The sequence below is a fragment of the Chiloscyllium plagiosum genome, chromosome 34, assembly GCF_004010195.1.
Source record: "Chiloscyllium plagiosum isolate BGI_BamShark_2017 chromosome 34, ASM401019v2, whole genome shotgun sequence".
NCBI classification, from domain to species: domain Eukaryota; kingdom Metazoa; phylum Chordata; class Chondrichthyes; order Orectolobiformes; family Hemiscylliidae; genus Chiloscyllium; species Chiloscyllium plagiosum.
In genome coordinates this window covers 627585-638671 of record NC_057743.1, presented here as the reverse complement: position 1 = coordinate 638671, position 11087 = coordinate 627585, and the positions used below count along the sequence as shown (strand labels likewise).

The 11087-nt window shown below is 42.9% G+C and overlaps 1 protein-coding gene across 2 annotated transcripts in view; it reads right to left on the bottom strand.

Annotated features, from left to right (window-relative positions):
• Positions 1-5003: 5003 nt before the first annotated feature.
• The window catches only part of apex2 (APEX nuclease (apurinic/apyrimidinic endonuclease) 2), a 25815-nt gene continuing 19731 nt past the window's right edge, over positions 5004-11087 (bottom strand). For both annotated transcript variants that reach the window (XM_043675499.1, XM_043675498.1), the window contains exons 5-6: positions 7550-7619; positions 5004-6880 (exon numbers count right to left, since the gene is read on the bottom strand). In XM_043675499.1, coding sequence (XP_043531434.1) covers positions 5882-6880; positions 7550-7619 — 1069 coding nt within the window. In that variant the 3' untranslated portion in view covers positions 5004-5881. The remainder of the gene's footprint in view (positions 6881-7549; positions 7620-11087) is intronic.

Sequence of the window (11087 nt, the reverse complement as noted above, 5' to 3'; positions counted from 1 at the left end):
GAGTATGGTGATGGCAAAGCACAGCAGGCCAGATGGCAAACCGAGGGCAGGAGAATCGATGTTTTGAGCATAAGCCCTTCATCAGGATTGAGGGTTGTTGGCTAGTTGGCTGAGAGATAAGTGGGAAGGTGGTGGGCTGGGGGGTAAGGTAGTTGGGTATGTGATAGGGAGATGAAAGTGGTGCATGAGTTCATAGGTTGGAGAGGAGAATGAAGTCGTGGGTGGGAAAGGTGATGCACAGTGCAAGAGGGTTGTGCAGAGTTGGAGGCTTGGGACTGGGATCACGTGAGGGGAGCAGAACTGAGGAAACTGGTGAAATCCACATTAGTTGTTTGTGGTTGCAGGGTCACAAGGCAGAAGGCGAGACGTTTTTCCACCAGGCGTCGTGTGGTTTCGGTTTTGCAATGGTGGAGGCCCAAGACCAGGGTTCGGGTTAGGGTTAGGATTAGGGTTCTGGTTAGGATTAGGGTTAGGGTTAGGGTTAGGATTCGGGTTAGGGTTAGGATTCGGGTTAGGGTTAGGATTAGGTTTAGGGTTAGAATTCGGGTTAGGGTTACGATTCGGATAAGGGATAGGGTTAGGGTTAGGGTTAGAATTCGGGTTAGGGTTACGATTCAGGTTAGGGTTGGGGTTAGAGAAACAGAGGGCGAGAAACAGAGACTGCAACTGTGACGTCCAGAAGTGCGAGTTTGTTGTCAGTTTCTTCCTCCTTGGTGAACTTTATGCCTGTGAGGGTGTTGTTGATGATGTTAAATGTCTCTTCTATCTTGTTTCGTTTTGTGATGACAAAGTTGTCCTCTACGTAGCAAACCCAGATATTTGGTTTGATGATTGGTAGGGCTGTTTGTTCTAGCCTTTGCATTCCCGCTTCTGCTATGAATCCTGATAGCAGAGATCCCATGGGTGTGCCGTTGGTTTGTTTGTAGACTCATAGCCCTACACATGATGAAAAAAACCATTTCGACTGGGACAACACGTCTATCCTGGGACAGGCTAAGCAAAGACATGCCAGAGAATTCCTAGAGGCCTGGCACTCCAACCACAACGCCATAAACAAGCACATAGATCTAGATGCCATCTATCAAACGCTCAGAAAATGAACAGGAAATGACATCACAAACCCCAGGAACCCCATCCAGGAGAAAGATATAAATAGAAAGCAGGAGACAACAGCTTCGCTTCACTTGGAGGTCGCCACTGATGATGTTACCGAGCCAGGTAATGAAACGTCTGGATATCAAACCTACAGCTCAGCGAGCAAACCTACACCCTGAACCTCAACCTGAGCTACAAACATTCACAAACCTTACGACTATCCCTTTCCCTATTGCTAACACTTTGTCTAATCCTAAACCACACCACCCAGCTCTGAGCTAACCCTAACCCCTAATCTTAATTCTGACCCCTACCTCGATTTTAACTCTATAATCTAAATCTTAAATTTAACTCCGACACCAAGCATAGTTCTTAAGCCTAACCTGCAATTCCTATTTCAGATTGTAATCATAAACTTCTGACCTACCCTATCATTGGGTCACGTTGATTCTATTACTTACATGCATCTGCCCAACTAACCTTGATTTAATCACCTACATTCACTAATAAACACTAGTTACTTATATTTCCAGACATGAAATACAAAATCTGAGGAACTAGTGTGCCAAGAATGGAAGTAAATGATATCCAGAGAATAGGATCACATGAACATCAGTTATTGATATTCTTTAGGAATGAAACAGAAGACTGACTTGGAGGACTGTTAACACAAGCAAGTAATCAAAAGGATACCAATCATACCTATTCAATGGGTATGCATTCAACCCTGAATTGTAATGTGGCAATGTTGACCAGCAGAAATACTTATTTTATATGAGTAATAATGCTGAACATGAGCCAAAAAAACAGCAAACTTACTTGATTCTTTAAACTCTAAAATGTGACTGGAAAATCACAAGGGAGACTTTGATGTATCTCCTGCCTGAACACTGGAACCTAACCCAATCGCTAATTGTAGCATGAACAGCCTCATTCCATTCTTTTACAGAAAACAAAGTCCAATAGCTATTTCAAACTCTAACCACTGCCCAATAGACTGATCGCCTCTTCCATCAGATGCCAGTGAGCATTCAACATCTGCCATCTGCTTGAACATAATATCCCTCTGTTCCACTAAGCTACGCGGTGTCCTGCCATTTATTAAATACTTCCTTATCTTGTTTCTTCTTCCAAAGTGCATCACCTTGCACTTACCAGGGTTAAATACCAGCTGCCATTGGTCTACCCTTTTGACTAACCCAACTGTATCTTCCTCTAAGCACACTATCAACCACTCTACAAAACTTGGTGCTATCTGCAAATGTGCTTAACATTCCCCCATATTTTCATATATCATTTATGCATTTAACAAACAATAAGGGTCCCCGTAATAATCCTTGTAGCACACTGCCTCCAGTCACTCGAACATCTTTCTACCACTATCCTTTGTGACTTATTACTAAACCAGTTTCTGATCCATCTCACCATATGTTCTTTGATTCCATGTGCTTCAGCATTCTCAACCAGCGTCCCATGTAGGATTTTATCAAAAGCTTTGCTAAAATCCATATAAATTACACCAACTAAACATCTCCCATCCACAAACAATCATATATGCAAAACATTCTAACAAATTTGTTAGGCATTACCTCCCTCTGACAAAGTCATGCTGACAAACCCTAATTAACCCATGACTTTTCAAGTGGGCATTTATTTCCACCCTCAGAATTTGCTCTAATAGTTTCCCTACCATTGACATGAGACTCACCGGTCTGGTTCATCTGAAATTTCCTGGTACATCTCTATCACTCTTCCTACAAAGTGGAACCACATTAGCCATTTTTCATTCTGCTGACATTTCCCCAATGACCAGAGAGGAACTAAAAATTACCCTGCAATTTCCAGCCTCACTTCCAATCAAGTCATGCTTTTTGTTTGTGTTTGTGTAGTGGAGGTTTTATAAGGGGATTATAGAACATAGAACAGTACAGCACAGAACAGGCCCTTCAGCCCACGATGTTGTGCCATTGATCCTCATGCACCCTCAAATTTCTGTGACCATATGCATGTCCAGCAGTCTCTTAAATATCCCCAATAACCTCGCTTCCACAACTGCTGCTGGCAACGCATTCCATGCTCTCACAACTCTCTGCGTAAAGAACCCGCCTCTGACATCCCCTCTATACTTTCCGCCAAACAGTTTAAAACTATGACCCCTCGTGTTAACAATTTCTGCCCTGGGAAAAAGTTTCTAGTTATCAACTCTATCTATGCCTCTCATTGTCTTGTACTCCTTAATTAGGTCCTCTCTCTTCCTTCTATTTTCCAGCTCAGTCAACCTCTCTTCATAAGGTAAGCCCTCCATTCCAGGCAGCATCCTGGTAAATCTCCTCTGAACCCTCTCCATAGCATCCACATCTTTCCTATAATAGGGCGACCAGAACTGGACACAGTATTCCAAGTGCGGTCTAACCAAAGTTTTATAGAGCTGCAACAAGATCTCACGGCTCTTAAACTCAATCCCCCTGTTAATGAAAGCCAAAACACCACATGCTTTCTTAACAATCCTGTCCACCGAGGTGGCAATTTTAAGGGATCTATGTACCTGCACACCAAGATCCCACTGTTCCTCCACACTGCCAAGAATTTGTCTACCTGTAGTTGGAATCTATTTATTTGTAATAAACAGTAAACTTTGTTAAGTACAGAAACCTGCTCCATGCTTTGTTTGCCTGGGTTCAAAAGACAGGGAAATTGGGAAACTTTTGTCTATTTTGACAAAATCTTTTAACTTTTATGACGACTCCAGGAATAGCAAGCATTGATTTCCAGAGGACTACAGTGAAGTGTGACAAGTGGAATGACAGGATTGTGTGACAAACTGCCATCATTCCTCAATGAGATTTCAGAAACATGATTAAGCTTTAATTACCAGTATTTCTGACTACCTCATTAATCCTGAAATGCTGAAGGCTGGCCACTTTACAAAGGCTTGTTTGTAATTTATACTGAAATTGTTCCATTAGTCTACAGCTGTCAGTAATTTGATTTCATCAACAAGAAACTCAGTGGACTATGAAAAATCTGCATTCTCTATACTTTGGTTTCAAACCCTTAGCCCACAGGAAATATTTTTGCCCTTCTGTTATTCTTAAACATCCTTTTGACGATAGACTATTATACAGACACGAGCACATTTGGAATTACAGGAATATACAGAGGAACCTAGATGATCGAAATATCAATTATCCGAATTTCGGATTATCCGAAGAAGATCTCGAGGTGCCGATAGAAGCATTACATCAAAGACGTGTTTCCAACACTGATTGCGTCTTTTGTTTACAGTGATTAAAAGTGAACTCGGCTTCCTGAAATGGTGCCGAGAACAGTCTTGGACATTGATGGGAGCCCAGGCACAGTCTCGAAATGACTGACCGTGCTCTCTCTCTCCCTGAAGTTCTCCACAGATGTATACCCTAAACCCCACTTCCCCAGATAATCTCTCCAACATTGTCCTGTACAGGGCAAAGGTGGAACCTATCAAGAAGTCGCAGTAAACACGTGTGTGTGTGTGTGCGTGTACGTGTACACACGCACGTGCACTCTATTTGGAGACCGACTTCCCCACCCTCCCCCCCCCCCAAAAGGCCACCCACGAGGGGGGTGGTGAGCATGGGGGGGGGGTGATGTTGAAAAGGGTTGGGAGGTGGGCAGGGGTGAGGGAGACGGGGGGGCGGTACTGGCAGGGGTGGGCAGGAAGAGGGTTGGTGTTGGATAGGTTTGGGGGTGGGGGAAGAGCAGATGGGGGGTGGTGTTGGACAGAGTTGGGGACGGATGGGGGGCAAGGGTGACGGGCATGGGCTCATGCACGGTGTGCTGCTGCCTAGTCTCTTGAGCAGGGAGCAGACTTAACAGAAAACTCCGAGCCCCAGAGGAAAGGCATTGAATCAACTAACCAAAATATCAATTATCTGAATTGTGCCCTTCCATCTCATTCAGATAATAGAGGTTCCTCTGTAGTTCTAAGTCTGGATACTATTTCACTGTTAACCAATTTTGTCACCTTTAAGAATAAGTTTTGTTTATAATAAATGGGTTAATTTGGGGTCGAATAACTAGGTGAAAGTCACTTTGTTCTCAATAGTAGCACAAAGAGGATCAGTTAGCCATTTTATTGACTGCATCAACGTTTATACTAAAGGTGAGACTATTGGAGAATTTGGGCTTGATTACTAAGGAATACCTCCTGTCAGTCAGAACAAACACGTAAATAAAAGCAAAGTATTGTGGATGCTGGAGATCTAAAATAAAAACAAAATGGTGGAGGAATGCAACAGATCTTCCAGCATCCATGGAGAGTAAGTTACCTCTCAGTCCAGCGACTCTTCTTCAGAATTTAAATGAAGTCATATTGGGTCCCAAAAGATTAACTGTTTCTCTCTCCAAAATGTAAGACTGCTTAGGTTCCTGCTGCTCAAATCCATATTTTTTATTAAAATTTATTATTTTTATAAAAAGAAAAACAAATATAGACTGACAGCAAATGGTAATTCACTGAACGTTTGAACATTGGAGCACTTTCTAACCTCATCCCCCCCTCTGTGTGCCCACTGCAAACGTAGGGATGCTCTCCTCAACCCACTATTCCTACGGTCCCCATTTTGCTACGCCTCCCTCCCCAGGTTCATTTCTCTTTCTGCCACTTTCCCTCTCTTTCCCAGTCACTCTTATCCCCAATATCTCCCTCACCTGTGTCAGTACTTCCCTTCCTCCTCCACTCTCTCTCAGTGCCTCCATTTCTTCCCCACTGCTTGACTCTACCAGCCTGCCCTCCATGTTATTGCATTCAGTTTCTTGTGTTCACCCAGCGGAAAAAGTTACATCTCGATTCAGGGTTTGAGACAGACCCTTCAGGGCGTGGACAGATATAGAACTGCCTGCCTTGATTAGGCCCAGGTTTCCTGACAACACGTAGCAGACATGGTTCGCGATGCCCAGAACAGTTTGGGGGAGGAGGCTGTCCTTTCAGTAATGACTTCCAAAAAACAGCTTGTGATGAACTTTGTGTATTCTCTATCTGGATGTCCTGTTTAATTTCCTTGCTATCGGCTTGCTGTTGCCCAGTGACAGTGAGAGCAGTTTTATTAAAGAGACCCACATCATCACATGTTTTCAACTTGGAAGCTGGATTAGTGTCAGCTGGTTTGAAAAACTGCAGTAAATTTCTCGAGAGATGAGAATTGCTTCGACCATTTTTTCCTTTCTTTCTCATTAAACCTTTTCCCGTTTGTCTTTGATCCAGCTTCGCTTTTTTTGTCTGGGGATTCAACTTAGAATTCTGATTAGTTTCTGCATAATTCTGGAAATCCAATCTGCTTTGATTTTCCTGAATATTTACCAGGAATTTGGAAAGTTTTTGTTGTTGACCAGCGAATTCTGGCATGTATTTGGTGCAAAGTGGAGGACATTTAGTGGCTGGGACACAATGGCTCTTTAAAAACACTTTGACTGGGCAATGATCTGATCCTTCAATCTCCGGCATCAGGATGCAGTTCTCCAATTCAGTTTCTGCCAGGGATTTGTTCACAAAGATGTAATCAATCCTTGTCCCATAGTTTGTTTTGCGAGCTCCTGTACTTGTTCGCCAACAGGTATAAGCTTCTTTCTCTGTTGGATGGAAGAAACGGAACGTATCCACAAAAAGCCCATACCCGCTCTTCTCTCTCATGCCCAGTCCTGGTTTGCTGTCAGAATTTTGATTGATTTCATCTAATTGCGACTGATCAGAGGCACAGGACAGGAACTTGTCCATCCACACACGATCTGGATACTCACTGAATTGATTCTGCAGGTAACAAACACTAAGTAATAGAACATAGGTCCCTTGGAGGAAAGGGGAATAGCAGAGCCCTAAGGACGGGAGTGCATTTATTTGGAATTTATTTTTATTGGTTCACAGATGTGAGCATTGCTGGCAATGTCAGCATTTTTGCTTATCCTTGGTTAGGAAAGAAGTTTCAGGTGATAGTGCTCCAATGTGTGTGTTGCCCTTGACCTAGGGGACAGAGGGCACAGGTTCGCAAGGTGCCTTACTGAGTCACTGCAGAACATCTTGTAGATTGTATGGACTGCTGTCACTCTGCATCAGTGGTGAAAGGGGTAAATGTTGAAGGTAGTGGATATGGTATCAATCAAGCTGACTTCTCTGTCCATTTGGTGTTAAGCTTCCCAAGTGTTGTTAGAGCTGCACTCATCCAGGTAAGTGGGGAGTATTCCATCACACTCCTGACTTGTCCCTTGCATGGTGGACAGCCTCTGAAGAATCAGAGGGTGAGTTACTTATAACAGAATTCCCAGCCAGCAATATTACATTCACAATACAACCTTACATGAATGAGATCATCTACAATAAGGGTTATCCCATCTGATTTACAGTTTTCCCACAAGGTGAATGGAGACGTCAGGCAATGGGACGTTCTCAGAGTTACAGTGAGATCTTGCTGTGTTGACTTACCAGATCGCCTGGTTGACAGTGGTCGATGGGCCTGTGTGCAGTGTTCAGATCTCCCAGGACAATCACATTCCTGTTTCAGGGAAAACCAAGTGTTAAGAGCAAAATGCAGTAAAACCCAAAACCAGCACCAGCAACAAAGGCCAACCATTAATCCGAACTGTTTGGAACACAATGGGCCATTCAGCTATGAACCAGTCTGTTAGATAGGAACAGGAGATGACCATTCAGCTCCATCCTCAATTCTGACACTCAAACTGCAGCGGGATATTCAGCCTCTCAGATCTGTCCTGTCAATCAGCAGTTTGCAGCTGATCTGAGATGTAACTGCAAATATCGCCTTTATCTCTGATCATTTTGCCTAACAAAGTTCTATCAAGAAAGAAAATGTAAAACTAACAACTGATACTTGCAGAAACAAATTGCAAACATCTCCCCTCTTGGAGAATACAAGTGTTTCCTAATTTCAGTTCTAAAAGCTCCGACATCTTAAGTCTATACTCAATGGATCTTGACTCACCCAACAGTGGTTTTGGTCTATCTATTATATTAGGTTTCCTTCATCACTTGAAAACTTTAGCCAAATCAAACAGTAAATTTCCAAATTTTAGGATATCATACAGTCATAGAGATGTACAGCATGGAAACAGACCCTTTGGTCCAACTCGTCCATCCTAAATTAATCTAATCCCATTTGCCAGCACTTGGCCCATATCCCTCTAAACTCTTCCTATTCATATACCCATCCAGATACTTTTAAACATTGTAATTGTACCAGCCTCCACCACTTCCTCCGGCAGCTCATTCCATACATGCACCACCCTCTGTGTGAAAAAGTTGCCCCTTAGGTCCCTTTTAAATTTTTCCCCTCTCACTCTAAACCTCTAGTTCTGGACTCTACCACCCCAAGGAGAAGACCTTGTCTATACACTCTATCCATGCCCCTCTTGATTTTATAAACCTCTATAAGGTCACGCCTTAAGAGCAAAGAACATACAGCACAGGAACAAACCCTTTAGCCCATCAAGAGTATGTTGACACAATGATGTTTGAAACTAAAAACCATCTGCTTCTATGTAGTTCCTATCCTTCTATTCCCTGTCTATTCATGTATCTGTCAAGATGCCTCTTAAATATTGCTATTGTATCCACCTGCATTATTCTTCTGGCAACCCATTCCAGGCACTGAGGACCCTCCACGTAAAACATTTGCCCCTCACAGCTCCTTTAAGCGCTTTTACTTTAAACCCATGTCCCCAAGTAATTCAGTTTTCTATCCTGGGAGAAAGACTCTTGAATATCCATACCCCGTATAATTTTGTAAAGTTCTATTAAGTCACCCCTCATCCTTCAATGTTCAAGTAAAAATAAACAAGTTCATCCATTCTCTCTTCATAGCTAATACTCCCTAAAACCACCCAACATTATGGTAAATCATTCCTATAATCTCTCCAAAGCCTCCACACATGGCTGTCTCACAGCACCAAGGACACAGGTTCAGTTCTGTGTGGAGTTTGCACATTCTCCCTACCTCTGTGTGGGATTCCTCTGGGTGCTCCAATTCCTTCCACAGTCCAAAAATGTGCACATTAGGTGGATTGGCCAGACTAAATTGTCGATAGTGTCTGGAGATGTGCAGGCTAAATGGATTAGCCATGGGAAATGCAGGTTACAGGAATGGGATTGGGAGGTGGGAGGGTGGGGGAGAGAAAAGAGTCTGGGTAGGAGACTCTTTGGAGGGTCAATGTTACCTCGGTGAGCTGAATGGCCTACTTCCTTACTGCAGGGACACTATGACTCTATGTCCTTCTGGCAATGTGATGATGAGAACTTAACACAATATTCCAAATGTGACCTAAGTAAAGTTCAATCCAGCTGCAACATGACCTGCCAATTTTTACACTCTGTACCCCAACTGATAAAGTCTACCATGCCATATGTCTTCATGACCACCTCATCCACGTCGTGTTGCCATTTTCAGGGAACTATGGACCTTTATACCAAGATCTTCCTGCATGTTGATGTTTCTAAGTGTTCTACCATTTACTGTATACTTACATCTAAAGTAGAAGATATTCTAAAATATATCACCTCACATTAGTCTGGATTAAACTATTCACTATCCACAACCACCCCAATCTTTGTGGCACCCATAAACTTACTGATCAAGCCACCTACATTCTCCCTTAAATCATTTATAAATTTAAAAACAACAGGTGTCCCAGCACTGATTCCTGAGGAACACCACTGGTCACAGAACTGCAGTAAAAAAAAACACCCTTTCACCACTACTCTGTCTTCAATGATTCAGCCAGTTCTGTATCCAACTCATCATGGATCCCATGTGACTTGTATTAGCCTGCCATGAGGGACTTTAGATTAGATTAGATTAGATTAGATTATTTAGATTAGATTAGATTAGATTAGATTTTAGATTAGATTAGATTAGAATAGATTAGATTAGATTATTTACAGTGTGGAAACAGGCCCTTCGGCCCAACAAGTCCACACCGCCCAGCCGAAGCGAAACCCACCCATACCCCTACATTTACCCCTTACCTAACACTACGGGCAATTTAGCATGGCCAATTCACCTGACCTGCACATCTTTGGACTGTGGGAGGAAACCGGAGCACCCGGAGGAAACCCACGCAGACACGGGGAGAATGTGCAAACTCCACACAGTCAGTCGCCTGAGGCGGGAATTGAACCCGGGTCTCTGGCGCTGTGAGGCAGCAGTGCTAACCACTGTGCCACCGTGCCGCCCACACGGCCTTTGATTACTATCACCCTGTCCTTCATCACTTTCTCAAAGACCTTAATTAAATTTATGAGACACAACCTTCCCCTCCACAAGCCACGCTACCTATCGCTAATAAGGCCATATTTTTCAAAATGTGAATAAACCTATCCCTAAGAATCTTCTCCAAAAATTTTCCTACCACTGACATAAGGTTCACCCGCCCTGTAATTTTCCAGATTATCCCTGTTGCCCTTCTTAAACAAAGGAACAGCATTGGCTATTCTCCAGTCTCTGGGACCTCTCTTCTTACTAAAAAGGATACCAAGATTTCATACAAGGCCAGCACTTTCCTCATCTGCCTGGGCATTTGTCACCGTAATGCTTTTCAAAACACTTAACACCACCTTTGTTATACGGTCTTACTCTCAAACAACATATCCTGGATTCACCATCCACCACGTCATTTTCATTGTGAAACATGTTATGGACTAAGCCAGACCACTCAAAACATTCTTAAGCAGGCAGCTCAGACCATGACTTTGCAATTTATTTTGGTAAGTGTACAGTGAAAATTACCCAGATTACATTAGCTAGGTTGACTACTAGATTTTAAAACAGACAAACATTTATTCACAAAATTACACAATCAAACACAAAAAACAGAATAAAGAACCCCTACAGAACCCAGCCTATCCAAACTAGACTTAATTATGCTGTTCCAAATATACACCAGTCTCAATAAGCAAACTCCCTTTAAAAACCAGTGTAAATGGAACACATGCTTACAGGTTGAAGTTG